General features: G+C 44.5%; 2 protein-coding genes across 5 annotated transcripts in view; both read left to right on the forward strand.

Moving 5' to 3' along the window:
- The first annotated feature begins 463 nt into the window (after positions 1 to 463).
- The window catches only part of LOC308594305 (CD209 antigen-like protein C), a 140,113-nt gene continuing 116,843 nt past the window's right edge, over positions 464 to 23,733 (forward strand). For 2 of the 4 annotated variants that reach the window (XM_081207350.1, XM_081207347.1), the window contains exon 1: positions 493 to 573. The gene's annotated coding sequence lies outside the window, so the exon portion shown is untranslated. Of the gene's footprint in view, positions 574 to 23,733 lie in introns of all 4 variants that reach the window. The other 2 variants (XM_081207354.1, XM_081207349.1) reach the window with 2 other exon arrangements.
- Positions 1,041 to 20,581, forward strand: LOC308594327 (CD209 antigen-like protein D). Its single transcript, XM_081207435.1, has 8 exons — positions 1,041 to 1,123; positions 1,626 to 1,754; positions 4,330 to 4,440; positions 6,345 to 6,443; positions 13,040 to 13,126; positions 14,157 to 14,308; positions 15,196 to 15,305; positions 20,229 to 20,581. Exons 2-8 carry the CDS (start codon positions 1,655 to 1,657, stop codon positions 20,368 to 20,370), a joined length of 801 nt encoding a protein of 266 aa, XP_081063561.1. The 5' UTR covers positions 1,041 to 1,123; positions 1,626 to 1,654; the 3' UTR covers positions 20,371 to 20,581.

A 23,733-nucleotide genomic window follows, 5' to 3' on the forward strand; every position in this document is an offset into this window, starting at 1 on the left:
CTGGAACTGGTACTTTAACACTGGTCATTTCACTGGTGCAGTCTCTAAAGAATGGTTAACAAAATCTTTGAACCTTTACTTTAAAGAAAAATGACTTGCCAGACATAGGCACCCTTATATTGAGGGGTGCAATGAAGAGGGCACTGCATAGGTGTGACAAATGCATGAATAGAAGACTAAGATTCTCACTGCAGAAATTAAAAACCTTGAGCTGATATACCAAAGGACAGAAACAGCCCAAATCTCTGAGAACTTTGAAAGCTGCGCATGCAAAACTGCAGCTCTTAGAAACTGAATAAAATATGTTTGTAATCGTTCAAAAATAAAATTGCAGTAACTTTTGAAAATATATAAATATAGTATAACAGATCTGAAATAAACATTTTCCTGGGCTTATGCTTTATGTGGCATGCTGATTGGATATGATGAGCAGCCAATCAGGAAATGGTATAGCCTAAATGGGAGGAGTTTTGGAATGCCTGACATCACAAGGGAGGTGGTTCTTAGCCAGTGGGAGGATGAAACAACCTTAAGAAGAAATTAGAGAAAAGATTGTTCCATGACAACACCAAGGTATCCAAACAGAAAGAGGTCTGATGGGTGGAACACTTTCCTTACAAGCTATGATATTTGCAGGGACTCATTCCAGGACTGAAAGGTCACCAAGAGGGAAAATGATAGGGAGCTCTTATAAACTACAGATGATTTTTCTCTTTTAAATACTAGAATTCAGGTCACCCAATGAAAGTGACTGGTGGTATATTCCAGGGCTGTGTACAGGTGCCCTGCTAAGATTCATGGTTCCAGGCTGTAAATCCTGATCCAGATCATGATCCAGAAAATACAATTCTTTGGAAAAACCCATTTACTAGCATATCAAGGGCTGCTAGTTCAGATTGCTTTGAAACGGGATTAGACAACAGTCCTCTTCTTTCTTTAAGCCACGGCATCAGATGTTAGGCTGGGACTTTGCAAAAAAAATAAAATAATATGGCACACTTGGAGAGCCTGGAAAACAGCTTCCCCTACTTCTTTTCCAGGACCAACACATGGTCTCCAAAGTCAATTGGATTTCTCCAACTGAGACCGGATCTAGTACTCCATCTTTTCTGATGATCAGGAGGTAGTTATATAATCAAATGAATATACCTTCCATTAAAGGTGGGGAAGATGTGGCCCTGTGATGGAGGGAGTTGACACCCAGGAACATCTGAAGACCTCATAGGTCCCACACTATCTATTAAATGGTGAACATCTTACTGGAGTCCTGTAAGCTAGATGTCCAGGAGTTAAGGGAGAGGGATAGGATGCAAAATGAGAATGTGCTATATTACCTAAAACAATTTTTTAAAAATGCCTTGGAATCCATATGGAACATCTCTTTTGGTTTAAAACTGAGATTTAGCCAGAAAAAGAAAAAGAAAAAACAAAAAAGAAAAGGAAAGAATTCTAAAACTCTTAATAAATATCATTTTTTAAAAAAAGCAGAAAAAGAAAAAGAAAGACGTTTCAGTTATATTGGACTCAACAACATCTTTATGTTGGTTTGTCTAATACTGAGAGTTGCCGCTCTATACCTAATGTGCTCATAGCCTTATTCTCCATTTGTTGTTGTCTCATTCTAGCTTGTTGTTTCACAGACAAGACTGAGAGGATGGGGAAGCCAGCGCCCGCAAAGCCCGCAAAGCCTGCAGCGCCCGCAAAGCCTGCAAAGGCTGCAGCTCCAGCGGGAGCAGAACAACCAGGAACTGAAGGTCTGTATACAGTACAGTCATATGGGATGAGGTGTCTCTTAAAGTAGAGGAATGCACGGGAAAGGGAAGTTGATGGGGAGACAGGTAGAAAGTGGAACCAGACATGTTGTGCCAGGGAAGAGTGTGGAGAGAAGCCTACACAGCCACTTGGGTGCCAGAGATCCACTAAGCCCCATAGAAACCCCAGGATTCAGCCCACTCTTTGCTGCTGGCTGTTGTGTTCCTTTACTGTGTGCAGTCCAGAATGGCTCTACCATTAGGCAGAATGAGGCAGTTGCCTCAGGTAGCAGGTGCTGGGGTGGGTAGAGATGTGTAGATCACACAAGCCGCACTGCTCCTCCTCAGTTAGCCTGCTGCCCCATCAGCAGCATCAAAACAGAGCCCATGGCCAGCCCAGTAAAGCTTCTGTATGTGGAATTATGTGTGCAGAGGGAGTATCTTGTCCAGGGCGTTGGGTATAGGAGGTGCAAGGGGCTTCAGCTATGTAAATATGTTGAGGCAAGGATCTCAGGCCCTGCAATATTGAGGGGCTAACATCTCCAACCATCACTGGGCACCCTATGTGTGCCCGCACCCCTGCCTGGGAGACAAGGAGCCAGGAGGGAGTTGGGACAAGCGAGGGGATCTTCACCTTCTCTCCTCCCAAACTCCATCCCAGGAGTCGAGAGGGGCCTGGGAGTAGTGAGGGTGATCTTTGCCTTCACTCCTTCCAGCCTCTGCCTGGTATCCTGGGAGCCAGATGGGGCTGGAACAAGCGAGGGCGAATATCGCTTTCTTTGCTCTGCCTGCTCCTTCCTGTCCAATGCCACACTTTTACAAATTTCCACATTTACAAAAAGAAAACAGCCAAATACATTTATTCATAAACACCCTTTCCCCCCTTCCATGGTTCCTTCTAATTATTATCCTCCTGCTACTGCAAATTCTAATTACTCCACATAAGTTACTCCATTTAAGTATAACTTACTCCATATAAATTATTTCTCACTTTCTCCCAACTTAATTATATGCTGCTGAATTTACTTTAATTCTGCTAGCATTTTTATTTGCTAGTCATCAGAAAATTTCATCCAGCACTTCCTGCTGGATACGGATAATGGAGGATGACAGAGACTGCTTGCTCTGAGCAGCCTGATTGCTGTGAGAATTGAAGAATGGGGATAAGGCAAAGCACCTTCTCAAAAAAAAGCCTGAAGGAAAGTGTCAGGGAACTGACATCAGAGGCAAGAGGAGAGGTAAGGCTCCCCAATGATGCAGGGGAGGGAACCAGCAAGGAGAGAGAGAGAGAGCTTCCGCTGGGGAAGGAAATCCAGGGGACACCAGGAAGAAAGGGGAGGCTGAGAGTACTGCGGAGGGAAGGCTCCGAGACTCTTCCAGTGAGATCAGCGGAGAGAGCACAGGACCTCCGCTTGGCACGCCCACGCTGCGCAGAAGGCTTCCGCGCAGAGAATCTAGGAGGAGACTTGGCGTCAAAGAATTTCTATGTTGGAGGAAGTTTAGGAGACGCCCACTCACGGATTCTGTCAGTGACTAAGACAGTCGCGTTGTAAGGGCTGTCAAACCAGGGAAAGGTTTAGCTTGGAGCAGTTTGCAGTTTACGCACAAGCAACCCCAATTCCCATTACAGAAAGCAAAGAATAATATGCAATCAAGATATTAAAGGAATGATATATCGTTGGTATCTAACAAGGTTAACGCTTACTGGGAAATGATATACAATAAATTGCAATGGATGTTCAAAATAACTTTTGTAAAAAAACAAACCCCAGAAACTTTTCTTTCTTTCGTTGAGACATTAGTGTTGCATTAGGAAGAAAAGAGGGGAGAGGGGGAAGGGGAGAATAGTGACTGGGGTGGGGTGAGGTGGCAATGCTTCACCAGAAGCTTTTCTTTTGGGAATTATAGGGACAGAGCTACCTAAATTGTACGGAAATTTATTTATGTATGCTACTACAGTAGGAAGAATGCTACTTGCCCCAAAGTGGAAAAAAGCAGAAGTCCCAGCAAAGGAAAAATGGCTAAAAAAACTTATGGAATATGCAGAAATGGTGAACCTTACAGGAAGGATAAGAAATCGAGACAACAAACTTTTTATAGAGGAATCGAAATGGTTTATTGAATATTTACAGATAAGTTGAAAACAGATAAAAACAGTAGGAGGATTATTATAATAATGCACAGTTTCATAAGAGTATATATTTAAAGTAGATAATTAAATGAGTAAGTTAAATGAATTGGGATATGCAGAATATATTAAAAAATAATTTTAAGGAACCACAGAAAGAGGGGGAAGTCAAACTTTGAAATGTTAAAATGATTGTAAAACTAATGAAATTTATAAACTTGAAAAGTATAGATTAAAACTTTTTTAAAAAGAAAAAAGATAGAGAATTTTTGTCACGCAGCAAGGCATCTCGCCTTGCTTCCTCCATCTGCTAAGCATCCCAAGGACCCACCCCCTGAACCACTGAGTGTCTCTGGCTAATGGCTACCACAGTGTATGAAAATCCTCTTTTCTGCCGAGGCAGTGATATGTTGTCTACTGATGGCTAAAGCAGAATTTTCTTTCTTCAAGCATCTGTTTTTCAGGACTTTGTAACCCTCATGAATTCTCCCATGGGTGAATACGTTATCGTGTCTGTGATTATCGCCCTTACTGTGTTGACACTGCTGATTTTCCTCTTATGTAAGTACACAATTGGCGTACATTGATACTACTGTCGCGGGCTTTGCTTCAATTCCAATAGCATTTCCAAAAAGAGATGGCAGGATCCACCTTCCATTTACTCATTTCACCCCTCCTTGATTTCAGGGGTTGAGTTACAGCTGTCACCCACTGAAAGCAATGACACTGTTTTGTTCTCCCTGATTAAGTGAGTTCCAGCACTTGGAACAGAAGCACAGGCTAACACAAGTCCCTGGGACACCCTGGGCAATTCCCTTTCCCAGTTGCCATTCTCTGCTCCTTTCCCAACTAATCCTCATTTGCTGGGGGAGAGCCCCCATTCCTGATCCTCACCACCCTGTACTCTGCTAAGGCTCCATTCCCCTGAAGGAAAGTGCTTGGGGAAAACAGACTGCAGAGGATAAGGCCATGGCCAAAGTGGGTGGGTCCAGAGCTTACCTAAATATCTAGATATATGCAGGGCCTTTTTCAGCTGGAATTCATCAGGACTCTGTTCTGGCCCCTCTCAGGTGGGCGCCGTTGCCATTTTAAGAGAACAAGGGAGAAATTCATGGTGAGTTCCTGTGCCTGTTTTTCTAGAAAAATAGCACTAGATAGATGAACACACGACCTACTTGCTTAGCTAATTCATTTTTAAAGGGCACTCCAAAGTAAGCAAATCTTGGGGGGAGGGAATCAAATGATCCAAGAGTTTGCATATTTTAAGCATATGGCAGAGTATGAGGCAGCCTGGCAAATGCACGTCCGTAGGACAAAGAGGAAATGTGCATCTAAAATGGAGTCAGCAAACTTTTTCAGCAGGGGACTGGTCCACTGCCCCTCAGACCTTGTGGGGGGCTGGATTATATTTTTGGGGGGTGAACGAATTCCTATGCCCCACAAATAACCCAGAGATGCATTTTAAATGACACATTCTACTCATGTAAAAACATGCTGATTCCCGGACCGTCCGCAGGCCAGATTTAGAAGGCGATTGGGCCGGATCCGGCCCCTGGGCCTTAGTTTGCCTACCCATGATCTAGACACCCCAAAATTTAAAGCTCTCTAAGGAAGGCCAACCATTTAATGACAGAAGCAACAGGCCAAATGTAAACAGGACTTCAGACCACTGTAGGAATGTTCACGGAGGCAGGACAGAATATATTGTTTATTAATATCCTTCCTAACTTGAGCTATCATCTTCTATAACTTAGCAGAGCTTTACATTCCCCTTTTAAACGCACACCAGATAACTGGCTGCGGGCTTGTTTAAGCTTCTTAATATTAGGTTCCTGGTAAGTCCCCTTAGATCCCTCTTAAAAGAATAAACATACCACAATCTTGTGTAAAGTATATAAAAGTGGTTTACTCACATATTCAGTTCACAGATGGATCCCTGAAAACAAAAGTAGTTAAAAAGTACATACATCTGGATCTACCCCATATGGGGGATTAATCCCAGTGACTGCAGACTGGCAGTTACTGCAGTTCACACGACATAAGGAAGATGGAAAAGAGAGAGGGTGCTGCATGCCCTTTGCTTTTGTTACCTGAACAGGTAAGGTCATGCCCACCTCTAGTCACATACAAAAGGAAGTATGTCCCAGCCCAGGAGGAAAAGGAAGTTCCAACTGGCTGGACCAAAAATCCCCCTGCATGTCCACTCTAGGAAAACAAGGAATGTTGTACTTATGTATCACAACCCACAACCACCAGGGGAGCCACAATCAAGGGCTGGGAGAAGAAAATATTAATAGAAGTCATATTCATGTTTTTGTTGATTTGATGTTTATTTGCATTACAAGTCAGCAATTTAAATTCAATATTAAAAGCAGTTTGAAACCAAGTATCCCCTCCCCCAGCTCATCAGACCAGGGTGCTAGAAAACAATTTCTTCATTTCTTTTCTACCTACTTCATCCTTAGATCAAAAGGAAGTAAAAAAAAGAGATGAGTTTCAAATGGCAATGGATATGATTCGGACCTTTGTTGTTGGGCTTGATTCAATCCATGAAGACAAGGATGGTAAGCATTTTTTTATGCACATCCTCACTTTTGCTAGACCCTATTTAATTGAAACAGGCTTCAATTCCTGTAGTTTGGTGTGAGGGTTTGATTAGCTGCTTGTGCGTGAAAACGTGCTCCCTCAGAGTTTGTGCGCCCCCACAAACCTCCGTGTGTGACGGAGCTCCTCAGACATGTCTGCTCTAGTCACTAGTAGAGTCCGACAGTGGCTGTCTGCGGAAGCGTTTCCAGCAAAGAAGTTCCTTAACGGAAACGCGTCTCCTGGACTCACGGCGTGACAGTTTCCTGCGAGGTATGGGTCTCCCTATGGGAGACTCCGATACCTCCCCACTGTTCTCGCTGGAAGCCTCCCTGAGCCCTCCCTCCTGCTCGCATTCCCTCAGAGACCCACTCCTCCCCCTGCTGGTCCCTGCTTCAGCAGTTGAGTCTCTTTCATCCTGCCTGAGTCCCTCCACCACCTGATGCTCTGATGGCAGTTCCCTGACATCCACCTCCCCTCCAGGGCCCCCCTCACCCCCTCCCAATTCCTCCCCCCTGGGAGGTGAAGGGCTAAAACCCCGAAACGAATCTTCCTCATCTTCTGACGTCTCGAACAATTCTCTCCATCGATCGTCGTCCTGGCCAGCTGAATCCTCCTCCTCTTCAGAATCTGGGAACCCCTCCAACTCCTCTTCCTCGTCGGTGGTGGCAAAGTATTCCCTTCGGAACCTCGCTACAGGCTGAGGTTTACGTGGGAACCTCTGATGAAAAGTCTCTATTAAAACCTCGTCATTGACATCCTCTGCCCTAACCCAGGTGTTTTCCGACTCCGGTTCCCCTTCCCACATTACCAAATACTCTACTTGATCTCCCTTCCACCTGGAATCGAGGATCTCCGCTACATGGTAGCTGTGTTCCTTCTCCTCCATTGCTGGTCCCCTAGTGACCCTCCCCTCACTGTCTCCTCTATACGGTGACAGCAACGACCTGTGAAAAACTGGGTGCAGCTTCATGTGGTTCGGTAACCGGAGCCTGAAAGCCACTGGATTGACCTGCTGTATGACTTCAAACGGACCCAGCCTTTTGGGTCTTAATTTCTTACAACCTCCTTTGAATGGCAACCCTTGGGTTGACAGCCACACCTGGTCCCCCACCCTGATGCTTTCACCTTCCCTTCTGTTTTTGTCTGCTTGCCTCTTATATTCCTCCTTAGCCCTGTTTAAGTTGAGTTGGAGCTGGCGATGGATCGCTTCCATTTCTTCCACGAACTGTTCTGCAGCTGGAACGCTCCAGTTCTCCCCCTCCCCCCCAGGGAAGGCTCTGGGATGGCACCCGTGATTAGCCAAAAAGGGGCTCATCCCCGTGGACACGTTCTCTGCATTGTTGTAGGCAAATTCTGCCAACGCCAGCTTCTCCACCCAATCATTCTCTCTGTCATTAACATAACACCTCAAATATTGTTGGAGAACCCCATTTGCTCTTTCCGCCTGCCCGTTGGTTTCAGGATGACGGGCCGTCGAGAAATTAACCTCTACATGCAGTAAGCTCATGAGCTTCCTCCAGAACCTGGAAGTAAATTGTTTCCCTCGGTCTGAAACCACCCTCAAGGGGGCGCCATGCAACCTAAACACATTCTCTACAAACAATTTGGCGGTTTCTTCTGCTGTAACCGCATGTGAGCAGGCTATGAAGTGGGCCATTTTAGTTAACAGGTCTACTACAACCATGATGGCTGTTTTCCCTCTAGACCTTGGCAGATCAGTCATGAAATCTATTGCCACTGCTTCCCACGGTCTCTCAGGTGTGGGCAGTGGTTCTAATAAACCAGCCGGCGCCTGCCTCTCCCCCTTGGCTCTTTGGCATTGTTCACACCCTCTCACATACTCCCGCACATCTTCCCTGACCTTGGGCCACCAAAATTCCCTGGTAACCAGCCACATGGTTTTGTGTTGCCCAAAGTGCCCTGCTGTGGGGCTATCGTGCAGCTGCTTGAGTACTTTCTCCCTCAATTCCCCTTCAGGTATATATAACGCTCCCTTATAATACAATGCCCCATTTCTCTCCTCAAAACCACCGGGTTTGTCTTCCTCCCCTCTGAGATCCCTGAGTTTCCCCTGGGCGTATGCATCCTGCACCGTACCCTCTACCAATTCCCTTTGCCCCACCAAAGTCCCCCCACACACCCAGCGGTCCTCTGGAATGATATGGGTTTCTTCGGGTGCTCCCTCCCCCTCCAAATATTCAGGTTTGCGTGAGAGAGCGTCCGCCCTAACATTCTCTGGGCCTGGCACATAACAAATCTCAAAGTTAAATTTGGAGAACTCTTGGGCCCATCTCAACTGCCTTTGGTTGAGCACTCGCGCCGTTCTCCAGTACTCTAGATTTTTATGGTCCGTGCACACTTGCACTTTATGTTGTGCACCAACTAGCAGATGCCTCCATCTCCGGAACGCCTCATGAATAGCAAGCAGTTCTCGGTCGTACACCGTGTAGTTCCTCTCGGATTTGTTCAGCTTCCGCGAGAAGAAGGCACACGGACGCCACTCCGACTCCTCCTTCCCCGGCTGCAGAAGAAGCACCGCCCCTATGGCTCTGTCAGATGCGTCTGTTTCAACCCTTAGCTTCTTTCGTAAATCCACATGCAGAAGTTGTTCTTCAGAGGCGAAGGCCCTTTTCAGTTCCTCAAACGCTCGCTCCGCCTCCGCCGTCCATACAAACTTCTTCTTACTGCTGAGACAGTCAGTGATGGGCGCCGTCAGATGGGCGAAGTTGCGGATGAACTTACGATAAAAGTTTCCAAACCCTAGGAACCTCTGCACATCCTTCTTGGTTTTGGGTGTTTTCCATTCCAGCACTGCCTGTACCTTGCCGGGATCCATGGCCAATCCCTTGTCTGACAGGCGGTACCCCAGGAATTCCACCTCCTTGGTATGGAACCGACACTTCTCCAGTTTGACCCACAGCCTGTTGGCTTGCAGTCTGCTCAACACTTCTCTGACGTCTCTCACATGTTGCTCCTCATTCTCAGAATACACCAACACATCATCTAGAAAGGCAACGCAATTCTTGTAGAGCAAAGGGCCCAGCACGTGGTTCATAAAAGATTGAAAACACGCGGAGCCTGCTTGTAATCCAAATGGCATAACGAGGTATTCAAACGCCCCCAAAGGGGTAAACATGGTGGTTTTCCATTCATCCCCTTTCCTTATGCGTATCAGGTTGTACGCCCCCCTTAGATCCAGCTTTGTGAAAATCTTTCCCTTCCTCACCATGGTCAAAATATCATCAATTCTGGGCATAGGGAACGCCACCGGTTCAGTCACTGCATTCAGCCGCCTAAAATCACATACAAGTCTCGGCTTGTCCGTATTTTTTTTGTCCACAAAGAACACTGGGCTCCCCCCTGCTGCTTTGGACTCTCTGATGAAGCCTCTCTTCAGGTTCTTGTCAATGAACCCTCGCAACTCCTGCATTTCCCTGTCTGACATGGCATACAACTTGCCCACGGGAAGCTGTGCTCCAGGGAGTAAATTGATCTGACAATCAAAGGGTCTATGAGGTGGTAGTTGGTCAGCTTCCTTCTCGCTGAACACGTCGCTGAGATCTGCATACTGTGGTGGTACCTTCACCTTCCCCATTACTTCAGTCCCTGCTAGGGTGGCTTGGGCCCCTACTGAACCCTTCTCCCCTTTGCAGTGTTCTAGGCAATGTGCTGAACCAAAGGACACCACTCTTTGATGCCAGCCAACCAGCGGATCATGTAGAGCTAGCCAGCTCATTCCCAAAATAATGGGAGCGCCTCCCAGGGTGGCCACATTAAACGCTATCAGTTCTGTGTGCCTTGCCACCCTCATTATCATTGGGACAGTCTGCAAGCGGACTCCTCCTCCCAACAACTCCCTGCCATCAATCGTGGTCACCTGCAGGGGGTTGCTTAAAGGGATGGTCTGTATCTGGTGTTCAGCAGCAAACTCCTTGCTCATAAAATTGCAGGAGCTGCCTGAGTCCAATAGCGCCTTTATTTTTAGGGGGTGCCCATTCTGCAGCTCTAGCGACACTTCAATCACTAGAGCAGGTCGAGGAGCTTCTGGCACGGGCACTTTCACTGCTCTTTGGCCTGGCTGCAGTGCCCCAATTGTGGCAACCAGGCGTTGGCTTTTACCTGCTCCGCTCCCCCTTCTTCTCCCCCCTCAACAGCTCCCACCATCCCTTGCCATTCCTTCCTCTGGGGGCAGACTCTGGCAAAGTGGCCTGGCTGTTGGCAGAGATAGCATTTCCGGGGGCCCTTTCCCTCCTTCTTAACTCCCTCGCTGGTTTTTGAAAATGCGCGCGCGCGCGCTGTTCCGATTTCCATCGGCTCTGCCGGCGGGAAAGCTGGCTCAGGAATGTCTGGAATGCGGAACTCCTTCCAACGTTCCCCTCTCCCTTCCCGCCTCTCCAAGGCTCTTGCCTCCTGCCGCGCTCCTATGGTCAGCGCAGATTTGGTCAGCTGATCCATAGACTCCGCCCTGGGGCTCCGTGCCAGCTCGTCTTTCACCCCCGAAGAAAGACCTTCTTCAAATAGCATTTGAACGGGTGCCGCCGATAAATCCCAACTCAGTCTGTGAATCAGCATGGTAAACTCAGTCCAATATTCACGGACAGATCGACTCCCCTGCTTACAAGCCATTAGCTGTCTGCGCACCACCCCTTCCTCAATATCGCTGGAAAACATGATATCCATTGCACGAAAGAACTTCATTGTGTCCTTTAGTATGTCATTGTGCGTTGCCATTAGGGGTCGAACCCAGTCTCTAGCCCCTTTCTCAAGATGCCCAATTACAAAAGCAACTCGCGATTCCTCATCAGGGAACTCATCGAACTGCACATTAAGGGCATATTGCATCTCTGTCCTAAAAGCATGGTAGTCCTTGGGGTCCCCCCCAAATTTCTGCACCAATCCTGGTACCTTTCTGGGGAATTGAGTGGCTCTCCCCTTCTTGTCTGCATCCTGAGCCCTTCTCTCCTCCAGCCTCGCCGTCTGCAGGGCCAGTTGAACCTCCAACGCTCGGTATCTATCTTCCAAGCTTGGACCAGCTCCAGCCCCTGCTCCTCCGGTTCCGGTTGGTTCGCTCATGATGCCTTCTCTTGCACAGGCAGCGTACAAAGACTGTCGGACTGCTGTGAGGGTTTGATTAGCTGCTTGTGCGTGAAAACGTGCTCCCTCAGAGTTTGTGCGCCCCCACAAACCTCCGTGTGTGACGGAGCTCCTCAGACATGTCTGCTCTAGTCACTAGTAGAGTCCGACAGTGGCTGTCTGCGGAAGCGTTTCCAGCAAAGAAGTTCCTTAACGGAAACGCGTCTCCTGGACTCACGGCGTGACAGTTTCCTGCGAGGTATGGGTCTCCCTATGGGAGACTCCGATACCTCCCCACTGTTCTCGCTGGAAGCCTCCCTGAGCCCTCCCTCCTGCTCGCATTCCCTCAGAGACCCACTCCTCCCCCTGCTGGTCCCTGCTTCAGCAGTTGAGTCTCTTTCATCCTGCCTGAGTCCCTCCACCACCTGATGCTCTGATGGCAGTTCCCTGACATTTGGGATTCATATTGTGTGAGCATTCAATGAAACTCAACACCCAATAGAGTTTATCACGGTTTCATTGCTCAGCAGGAAGAAAAGCAGATGGTTGTGATTCTCACATTTCCCCACTAGAAATGCTGTCCTTCCCCATCAAACTGTAATTCACAGTGTTTGTGCTGCTGCAAGATTTTAGCACTGGCACAAGGGGACTTTGCCCCCACTTCTCCCTGCATGCCATCACCAAAGCTGCTCTGCAGGGTGGGGGAAACTTCAGAACAGATTGGAGGGAAAGGGGCAGAAGATTGCATTGCACAAGGAGAAATTCCTGCACTGACATAATGTTCTCCTTAGCTCTATGCGGAATGAAACCCAGTATTCATCAGAAAAAGAGTTTTGGCGCCTCTGTTTTCTTAGATTTCAAGCATAATTGAAAACTACAAAGTATTCTTTGTATATTCAGCTTTACTGTGGGACTCGAGGTGGGAATTGGTTTTTGACCCTGTGATTCCCAGCAGAAAAGGAGGACATAGGAAGGGAACATTAGAGATACTTCACAAGCCAGTTTTAATATGAGAATAGGATAGAAGAAGAGTTTGGATTTCATATCACGCTTTATGACTACCCGAAGGAGTCTCAAAGCGGCTCACATTCTCCTTTCCCTTCGTCCCCCACAACAAACACTCTGTGAGGTGAGTGGGGCTGAGAGACTTCAAAGAAGTGTGACTGGCCCAAGGTCATCCAGCAGCTGCATGTGGAGGAGCGGATATGCGAACCTGGTTCACCAGATTAGCAGTCTACCACTCTTAACCACTGCACCACACTGGCTGCATGGATTGCATGGGTCTTTGGTCTGATCCAGCTGCAGGATTCTTCTGAGGCCTTTCATTGGTGATCTCAGCCACAGAGAACAGGTCTGCCCTCATATTCATAAGAACCCGATCCTTGAGCTCTGCTTCTTGTTTCAGGCTAAAGTGTTTTAAAATGCTTGAAAATGGTTTCTTAATATTTGCAGATTGTTATTTCAGATACTCTTTTGCCTTGAACAATTTCAAATCTTTTAGACTTCCAAATACTCGCTGTCGCTCAAAACATATCAGAGGAAATGCGGTATTTTGCCAACAGAAATGATGAACTGCAAAAAGAAATTGGTAAGATACCCTATGATGCTGAAGACTTGTAGTGCATTGGGAACCTGCCCTTAGTCTACACCAGCTGAAAGCCCCTCCTCTAGCTGAAAGCTCTTAGAGCCAGAGCAGAGTGCTGCCCTCCTTTGCATCCAGCCACCCTAGGGAAACATCAGAGATATTCAGTTCAGTTCTCTTGAACTTTTGAATTGATTTAGCCTATATGGTTAGGAAAGAAAAGACTTTGCCATTCTTTGCTATAACAGACAATCAAAACAGGTCAGCTGAAAGACCTGTACCCAGACCCCAAAGCTAGGTCAGGATAGGGTCCTCCATTAATCTGCACAGGTTTCTAAAGTGGATTCTCCTTCATTGGAACCACTTCTTATATAGCTAATGAATTTTAGGTGGGTTCACACGAGGCAAGATCCATTGACAACAAGAACCTTTATTAAACTAATGGAACTGGACAACAGGGACAAAGCAACTGCTTTATGCATTTCTGAAGTCCTGGGCCACTGCCACTCCCAATGTGATTGGCTTTCTAAACTCCCAAGCTGTGAATCATAACTTAAAGTTAAAGGGCCAATGGCAATAGCCCAGATCCTCAAATGTCCTGTGTTTGGATATCATGTCTCGAATCAAAACAGGGTTCTCATCAGGTGCATCATCCTGTGAGCCAGGCTGATCGTTCACCTTGTCCCTGTGCTCTGGTGTGGTAGCAGTGGCTGGAGCTGGGGCATCAGCCAGGTGGCAGCGCATTTGGTCCACAGGCCGGTACTGGACCTGAACATCAAGTGAACATCCAGCCTTGCAAGAGACTGGTCCAGTCACCCTGGTAAGAGTGGCGGGAATCCAGGCAGGGCCATCCCCATAGTTCCAGATGTCCTAACCAATCCAAGCTCCTTGTCCGCATTCTTGAACCTTACCAACTGAAACACACCCAACACAATGGAAACAGACTCTGCTCTGGACACCCTTTGAGATTATCCCATTAAATTGCCTATCTTGTTTTCTTTTTCTATTCTTCCTCCATATCTGGCTTGACCCAAAGACCACCTTATTGGAAACTTGAATGATGGTTGGGTTATATATGAAAGGACATTCTATTTCTTTTCTCATGAGCAACACTCATGGGTGGATTCCCAAAAAAAGTGTGAGAGGGAAGGCGCCAAGCTCATTTCTTTCGAAACATGGGAAGAACAGGTGAGCATCAAAGCTGAATATAGGAAAGGTAGGGGATCTTCTTGAGCCAAAGGGATCCTACTGTCACTATCCAGTTAAGAAGTTCTTGGTATGCAACCAAGACAGCAACTCCATCAGTCAAGCCATGGGTTGGGTGGGACAGGGAGCAGCTGCTACCATCTGGGACTAACTAAGGTTTCTTGGAGCTGCTGAACTCTAATAAACTGAAGTTGACAGTCAGAAAGGAGGCCTTGAAGGAGGTGGAGTAGATACTTGAGGGGCATCTATCCCCTTGATTGCCTGTAGAGTCTTACTCTGCTATTTGAGATGTACTGAGTGCTCAGAAAGAAGGCTTCCCTCACCACCCTCTGGCATGAGAGTATCATGGAGATGACTCTAGAGGAGCTTACAAGGTATAAACCCCTCCCAGTGCCTTAGCCCTGGCAGAGGGGCTACTGGGGTGCTACAGGGCATAGACATGTATGAGACCCCATCATCATGCCATCAAGCATACCACAATCAGACTGATTCCAGTGTCTTTGAAACCAACCAACAAACATGGATGCAGAAATTGGAGTATTTGCCACATAGGTCACTGTCCTGCTAGATGTCATCCATATCAGATCACAAATTCCATTGAAGGGATCATTAGGAAATGGATCAAAAATAAAACTGCCAAAATTGTAATGCATTGATACTGCAACCATACTTGGAATACATTGTATATTTTTGATTACTGCTTCCCCAAAATGTGTGAATTGGGCCTTCAATGATGACATCTACTCCTTTTGAAATGTGTTTGTTTTATTCCTGTTGAATGTCTGTAAAGGACTATAGTCTCCAAGAGAAAATACAATCTCTAGAAAGATGTTCTGTTTGTTCCTTCTCTCCACCCCACCTCACCCTAGCAATTTGTGAATAAGCAAGTAAAAGACCGTAAACGGTGGTTTTGGATTGGACTCTTTAAAGACAAGGGAGTGACGTGGACATGGCTGTCAGGGATAGTAGCTTCAATCACGTAAGTTTTTGAAGAAACATTTGTTAATGGTTGCGGATTCAGTTTACATAATTAATTCTTTCCCTCTCCAAATGTACTTTTGCATGCACTTTTCTCTACTTCCAAAGACCTACATATGTACTCCTCTACATCATTGTCCAGGTGAGTGACTGCTGCTTCTCACTAGGCTGCAGAGGCAGAAAGGCTCCTCTTCCTGCTTCTCTAACCTAATGAATGTGGTAATTCAGAAGAGGGCGAAGGCATCCTTTTAAATGGTTTGTTCTGATTAGCTCAGCTTCAAAAGGAGTTGCAGGAACCTAAAGCTGAGCAACACTGTCTTTAGGAAAATATTTCTACAGTTATCTGCTAAACAATCTGAATAACCAGCAATCTCTAACCTAAAATAATAGCAGATGAGGCATGTGTATGAGAGAGGGTAGTTCATGCCACTCTCTTGGATATAGAATCACAGACACATAGAAATTTAGAGTTGAATGACACCCCAAGGGTCATCTAGTCCAGCCTCCTGTCAGCTGGCAGGTTAAGACAGTTCTTGGTTCCCTTTAAGTATCTAACAACACTTTTCAACAGTGTTGATGGATGTACAAGATCAGAGTAAGATCTCTCTTTTTTTAAATGATATTTATTAAAAGTTTAAAGATTACAGAAAAAAGAAAAAAGGACATCAGTAGAGAAATTAACAGAACATACATTACAATACAATACAATACATAAAAAGAAAACATAAAAAGAAAAAAACAATACAACAATACAGCAAAAAACAACACTAAAACACACATCCAATATTCCATATCTTTACCTTTCATCTACTTGTTTCATCAACCTCCTCATACCTCCCTTTTTTGTATTCTAGTTCAATTTAGCTATTTCAGCAAATCATTTCCATCTTACTCAATCCCCCCCCCCCCCATAATTTACCTTAACCCAATCTGACCTTAAATTTTACACTTTGGCCCATTAACAATCCATTTTTACTTAATTCTTTATAACATTTCTGCTAAAGCCATATAACTTCATTCCAGCATCCTTCTAACATTCATTAATTTTGCTATATTTTTGTAAATATACTTTAAATTTTTTCCAATCTTCTTCCACCGACTCTTCTCCCTGGTCTCGGATTCTGCCAGTCATTTCCGCCAATTCCATGTAATCCATCAGCTTCATCTGCCATTCTTCCCTGGTGGTTAGATCTTGTGTCTTCCAGGTCTTTGCGATAAGTATTCTTGCTGCTGTTGTAGCATACATAAAAAAGTTCTATCCTTCTTTGGCACCAATTGGCCGACCATGCCCAGGAGAAAGGCCTCTGGTTTCTTCAGAAAGGTATATTTAAATACCTTTTTCCTTTCATTATAGATCATCTCCCAGAATGCCTTAATCTTTGGGCATGTCCACCAAAGGTGAAAGAATGTACCTTCAGTTTCATTACATTTCCAACATTTGTTATCGGGCAAATGGTTAATTTTTGGAAGCTTGACTGGTGTCATGTACCACCTGTAAATCATTTTCATTAGATTCTCTTTTAAGGCATTACATGCCGTAAACTTCATACTAGTGGTCCATAACTGTTCCCAGTCAGCCATCATAATATTATGTCCAACATCTTGTGCCCATTTAATCAGCAGATTTCACCGTTTCATCTTGAGTATTCCATTTCAACAGCAAGTTATACATTCTTGACAAATTCTTAACTTTAGGGTCTAACAATTCTGTTTCCAATTTTGATTTTTCCACCTGGAAGCCTAATTTTTTGTCCAAATTATACGCCTCCATTTTGATAATAATGGAGCCAATCTCGTACTCTGTCATTTAATTTTTCAAAGCTCTGCAATTTTACTCTGTCTCCCTCTTGTTCCAAGATTTCCCAATACTTCGGCCATTTGGCCTCCATATTGAGTTTTTTCTGAGCCTTTGCTTCCATTGGTGACAACCATCTTGGGGTTTTGTTTTCTAGCAAATCCTTATATCTCATCCAAACGTTAAACAATGCCTTTCTGACAATATGGTTTTTAAACGCTCTGTGTGCTTTAACCTTATCATACCACATGTATGCATGCCAACCAAATACGTTGTTGAAACCTTCCAAATCCAACACATCCGTGTTTTCAAGAAGCATCCATTCTCTCAGCCAACAAAAGGCGGCTGATTCATAATAAAATTTAAGGTCTGGCAGGGCAAATCCACCTCTTTCTTTAGCATCAGTTAATATCTTAAATTTTATTCGAGGCTTCTTGCCCTGCCAGACAAATCTAGAGATATCTCTTTGCCACTTCTTGAAACAGTCCATTTTATCCAAAATTTGCAATGTTTGAAACAAAAACAGCATTCTTGGCAATACGTTCATTTTTATCACAGCAATTTGGCCTAACAACGATAGCTTCAAATTTGGCCATATTTCTAAATCCTTTTTCACTTCAGTCCAACAGTTTTCATAGTTATCCTTAAATAAATTCACATTCTTAGCAATCATGTTAACCCCTAGATATTTCACTTTCTTAACCAGTAACAGTCCAGTCTCCTTCTGAAACTTATCTCTCTCAATCTCAGTTAAGTTTTTCTCTAGAACTTTAGTTTTCATCTTATTCAACTTAAATCCTGCTACCTGACCACATTCTTGAATCAATTCTAATACTCTTTTAGTGCTTGATTCTGGCTCCTGTAAAGTCAATACCAAATCATCAGCAAATGCTTTCAATTTGTACTGTTTGGCTCCAACTTGTATACCTTTTACCAATTGGTCCCTTCTAATCATATTTAGCAAAACCTTCAGGACCGAAATGAAAAGCAATGGAGAGATTGGGCACCCTTGTCGTGTTCCTTTCTCAATCTTAAATTCTTCCATCGCTACATTGTTCACAATTAATTTAGCCTTTTGTTCTGAGTAAATTGCACCTATACCGTTTCCAAAGCCTTGACCAACCCCCATCCCCAATAAACTCTTCTTCATAAAACACCAGGAAATATTGTCAAAGGCTTTCTCCGCGTCCACAAATATCAAAACTGCTTTAGTATTAATCTTGTATTTTTTCTAAAATATTAATTATATTCCTCGTATTGTCAGTCAAGTGTCTGCCCGGAAGAAAGCCCGCTTGGTCTTTATGGATTCCTTCTACTAACACCTTTTTTAATCTTTTAGCCAAAATGTCTGCAAAAATTTTGTAATCCACATTAAGCAACGATATGGGGCGGTAGTTCTTAAGCTGCATCTTTTCAGTCTCTGTTTTCGGTATAAGAGTAATTTACGCTTCCTTCCACGACTCTGGTGCCCTTTTCCCTTCCAATATTTCACTACAGACTTCCTTTAAAGGTTGTATTAACCATTCTTTCAAAGATCTATAATATCTAGATGTCAGTCCATCCGGTCCTGGAGATTTACCCAATTGTAAGATCTCACTCATCCACAGCTTGGTAGTAGAACAGCGAGCTGGTCTGGCATTTATTACCAAGAATAGATTAACAGAGGGTCACTTTCTATTTGTGCAAGGTCTCCTGGATCAAAATCCAATTCCATTCATCTCCATTGTTGCACCCAATACCAACCACTTATCCTTTTGGGTATAGGTATTGAGTAAACTTTACAAATGGGCAGTGGGGTTGTATAATACTAGCTGGGAACTTAAACCCTGTATGCCAGTGGTTCCCAGTTACCCTGTTTTCCTGAAAATAAGACAGTGTCTTATTTTCAGGGGATGTCTTATTTTTCCATGAAGAAGAATACGGTACACACTTATTGTCTAATTGTGAGTCAGCCAGACTCTGTCAGGGCAGAGCAAGCAGCAGGCGGCAGCTTGTCCTGGTGGTGGCACGGGCTCTCTGATTTAAAGAGACCTTGCACTGCCTGAACAGCTCCGGCTGCACTGCGGCCAATCAGTGAGCTGCGCAGCTGCACCCGCCACTGAGGTCCAGAGGAGTCAAACGCCTTACGGTAGCTTTGGGGGCCTTATATTCTGGGGAGGCCTTATGTTCGGGGGAGACCTTATATAACAGCAAGAGGCAAAACTGGAAGTAGTTCTTATTTTGGGGGGATGTCTTACTTTCGGGGGGAAATGGTAGCTATGTACTGCAGACTCCTTGTTTTTCAAAAGCCAAACCATGGGCCACCCTACCTTTGAACATTTTGATATCTCTGTGGCAGTTTTTCTTATGTGGATGGTGCCATGGAGCCCCTGGGTGGGTGGTCCGTGGACCACCAATTGGGAACCACTGTTGTGTGTGATCTTAGACTTGATCAAAGGGCAGATCCAACCCAAACATCTCATGGGAGTAAAAACACCTATTACACCATTATTACTAACATCAATTTAATAGATTCCTGGAGAGCTAAAAATAAGGGAGTTACAGATTTACACTTACCACAGAATCTTCGTGCTGTGTAGTGGGACTTGATTCAATATACAATGGACACTGGAGAATGCAAAGCCTTAGCAGAAGTGACAATAAGTGTGGGGCTAGGATGATACCTTTATCAACTATGGATAATTGATTAGAGTAAAGTTAGAACCGTCATGTAAGATTTTGATAAGATCCATATGTGGTTATACATTTGTGGTTATAGATTATATTTTGTATATCATTTGAGGACATAGCTATTTTTGTTTCTGTATAGTGTCATTGCTATCCTCATGCATCGGGTGGGTGATGGATGTGAAAAGTTTTTATATGCTCACAACAATCACTACTGTGTTATCTCTCCTACAAGAGAGTATGGATCTCTCTTCCAAAATTCTCTCTCCAACACCCACAACGGTACAGAGCAGATCTGAGGTTAGAATTCTAAAATATGGGGAGTAAATCCACCACAATTATGGATGGATGTTAAGAGAGAAAAAGCTGGACATCTTTTTAATGGTAGAAGCCACAGGGAGCGGGTGAGGAGGTAGACATCCAATCTTGATTGATCAGTGCTGCTGTTTCTTTTCTTTTTAGGTACTGGAATGCCAGGGAGCCAAGACCAGGAAACTGTGGTGCATTGACTTTTGAATGTGGAAGCAATTGCTGGATAGCATCACACTGTGGGAAGCACATACGGTATATTTGTAAGAAGGTGCCTAATGATGTTTGGCTCTAAGAAGACACCTTTTAAGATGAATGAAACTGGATCGCATAATCTCTACACAAAAACAAGAGATCAACCACCCCACTGTTTTAATGCACAGTCCACACTCTGCCATCGAGATTATGGGACTCTTTGGCATCAGCCCTCAAAGTCACCTTGAAAACTCCTTATTCTGCAAGCACAGACGTAGATGGCTACAAAAATAAAGAATGGAAGCGTCCAATCATAGCCTTTGTTTAATGCATTTACAGTGGTACCTCGGGTTAAGTACAGTGGTACCTTGGGTTAAGAACATAATTAGTTCTGGAGGTCCGTTCTTAACCTGAAACTGTTCTTAACCTGAATCACCACTTTAGCTAATGGGGCCTCCTGCTGCTGCCGTGCCGCCGGAGCACGATTTCTGTTCTCATCCTAAAGCAAAGTTCTTAACCCGAGGTACTATTTCTGGGTTAGCGGAGTCTGTAACCTGAAGTGTATGTAAGCCGAGGTACCACTGTATTTGCCATGCATACCAATATTTGTTTCCTTACTTTGTATGTCCAATGCCCCATTGTCCCTTCTGATCTCCATGGTCACTATCTTACAAGCTAAATAAGGGCAATCAGTGGGTTCATAGGCTGCAGGAGACTTAATTTTTCGTCCCAGGTGGTAGAATCATAGAATCATAGAGTTGAAAGGGACCCTGAGGATCATCTAGTCCAACCCCCTGCCAAGCAGGAATGTGCAACTGTTCCTTATGGGGCTCGAACTTGCAGACTTGGCATTACAGTGGTGCCTCACAAGATGAAAAGAATCCGTTCCGCGAGTCTCTTCGTCTTGCGGTTTTTCCGTCTTGCGAAGCAAGCCCATTAGCGGCTTAGCGCTATTAGCGGCTTAGCGGGCTTAGCGGATCAGCTGATAAGCGGTTTAGCGGCTTAGCGGATCAGCTGATAAGCGGCTTAGCGGATCAGCTGATAAGCGGCTTAGCGGCTTAGGATCAGCTGATAAGCGGCTTAGCGGCTTGGGAAAAGGGGAGGGGAGGAAAAAAACCCCGCAGGAACTCGCAAGACATTTTCGTCTTGCGAAGCAAGCCCATAGGAAATTTGTTTTGCGAAGCACCTCCAAAACGGAAAACCCTTTCGTCTAGCGGGTTTTCCGTCTTGCGAGGCATTCGTCTTGTGGGGCACCACTGTATCAGCACTATGCTCTGGCAAATGGAGCTATCCAGTGTCTCAATACAATGGTGGACTGGATGAGGGCCAATAAATCAATTTGGTCTCCTTCACCAACTGACACCATTCCTGGACAGCAGTAACCTGATCACTGTAGCCCATGTGTTAATAATCTGAAGGCTGTATTACTGTAATGCACTCATGTGGGTGGGGCTGCCCTTGAATCTTCAACTTCATCAAGAAAATCCTTGATCTCAGGAGATTTAAGTGATATTCATAGCAGATGCTTTGAGAAAACACAACATTCAATTCCGTTGGGAGTTCCCTCAAGGGCTAAATTTTTCATTCAGCGGGTTTCCAGGTCCTCGCAAAATGGCAATCGGACTGAGAATCTGATGGCTCCATCAGATTCGGCTCCATAGAGTGAGGGGAAGAGCCCAAGGGTGATGCGCCTCCCCCCAAAAAACCTAAGAGGACCATTGGGGTGTCTCGGGGTGCTGCAGAACAATATTATAATTGTTTTCTGGAAGAAAGATAAGATTAACTCTCTGGAAACTATTTTACTTCTGGGAAAGTACTTTTGGATCTACTCTGAAGATGTCCAAATTAACGGATTTACAATTATGTATTTATTTCACTAAAAAGGCATTTGCTGGCTAAAAATCAAGAGAAAAAGAAGAGGACCAGAATACTCACTGTGAACATTGTCTAAAATAAATTTAATAACATTGATTTATTATATGGATTCTCAGGGAGCTGCAACACCACTGTCTTAAATGTTTCGCTTATGGTTGTGGAAAAGAAAGTTCTTAGCAATTGAAATCTATTCAGTATTATTATGATGGATCTTATAACTATTTTGACATGAATGGATGCAAAGATTTGTACATATAATTGTCAGAAACAGATATTTGTGAGCAAAGTGGCAGAGGTGGAGGGATTAGGTTGGAAAAATAGGCTTCCACTGCTGAGTTGATGACCTTGACAAAGTACTGAGAAAGCTAAAAATAATACACACTGTGGTGGGAAAGGGCTTGGTGTTTTGGAATTAAACCCTATAGAGGAAGCTGGGTAAAGAGGAGAATTGTCTCCACCACTCTGTTGGGAAACTGTGTACATCCAGCTACTCACACAGAGTCAATTAAGGTTTGGCAGACAGCCAAAAGGCCATGTGAAGGAGTAAGTCTGCCTGGTGATACAGAGGCATGGAGACAGCTCCATGATTGGTCAAGCTCTCTCAAGGGAATGATAATTAATGGTCTACTAACTGGAATGTGTTAGTTCATTAGTTCAGTGGTTCAGTGTGTCAGTTTAGGAATTGTGAGTCATGTCAGAGAGAGCTAGCTAAAGATCTGTGTTCTGTTCCTGTAAATAGTCCACTGTATATAATAAACACTTAACTACAAGTTCCTGGTTCCTGCTTCGTCTATCCTGTCTGCAGCCAAGTTGCCAATTGCTTCTGTGGATTCTGCATTTACTCTGCTAGGTCTGGCTAAGGTCCTGCAACTAGTCATAAAGTTGTGAAACACCAGTAGGTTTTGCCAATATACTCTAAATTGGAAATGGCAAAAGGAAAAAGCTCAATGTTAAAAGTACCCAGCCAGACTGCAATACAAGAGAATTTGAAATATGAATTGTTTGATTTGCTTTTATATATTAAAATTTTGAGCCAATAAAGGAAGATGTTAACAAAACAGCTTCTCAAATTCTTAAAAATACTGATGCACTTTCAGAGGCTGGGAGACAATTAAAAGAGGTGCACAATGCACAAACCACCAAGGTGGGAATGGTAGACAAACGAGGTCTGAGGAAAATACAAGGGAAAGTAAGAATAGTCAAAGACAAAAAATGGAATTCCATGTGAAATGATTTGGTAGGTCCTGACTGATGAAGATGGTACCATGTGTGAAATGATTTGGGAGGCTTTGACTGTGCTGGAGAAGAAACAGGAAGGGAGGGCAAAAGGTTTAAGAGGCTATCTTATGTGGTGGCAATGTAAAATTATTAAAAAGGCCTGGGAAAAGACATATAAAGATTTGAAGAAAATGTGGGAAATGATTGTTGTTAAAAAAAATTTGAAGTTATGATATTGAGATGTACAGGACTTGATGGAACGTTTGAGCGAAAAACTTGGCTCCAATATGTGAGACTGGATGCCAGGCTAAGACCAGCCAACCACTATGGAAGGAAGAAGTCTTGGCCAAAAAAGATAATGAAGAAGATT

Source organism: Podarcis bocagei (assembly GCF_964188305.1).
Source record: "Podarcis bocagei genome assembly, chromosome: 9".
NCBI classification, from domain to species: Eukaryota; Metazoa; Chordata; class Lepidosauria; order Squamata; family Lacertidae; genus Podarcis; species Podarcis bocagei.

Bases quoted from the DNA above. Each gene is read 5' to 3' on its own strand.
- LOC308594327 (XM_081207435.1), top strand. From the start codon at position 1,655: ATGGGGAAGCCAGCGCCCGCAAAGCCCGCAAAGCCTGCAGCGCCCGCA. The intron at 4,441-6,344 runs GTAAGTACACAA...CTTCATCCTTAG, and splicing joins ACTGCTGATTTTCCTCTTAT to ATCAAAAGGAAGTAAAAAAA. The intron at 15,306-20,228 runs GTAAGTTTTTGA...TTTTCTTTTTAG, and splicing joins GGGATAGTAGCTTCAATCAC to GTACTGGAATGCCAGGGAGC.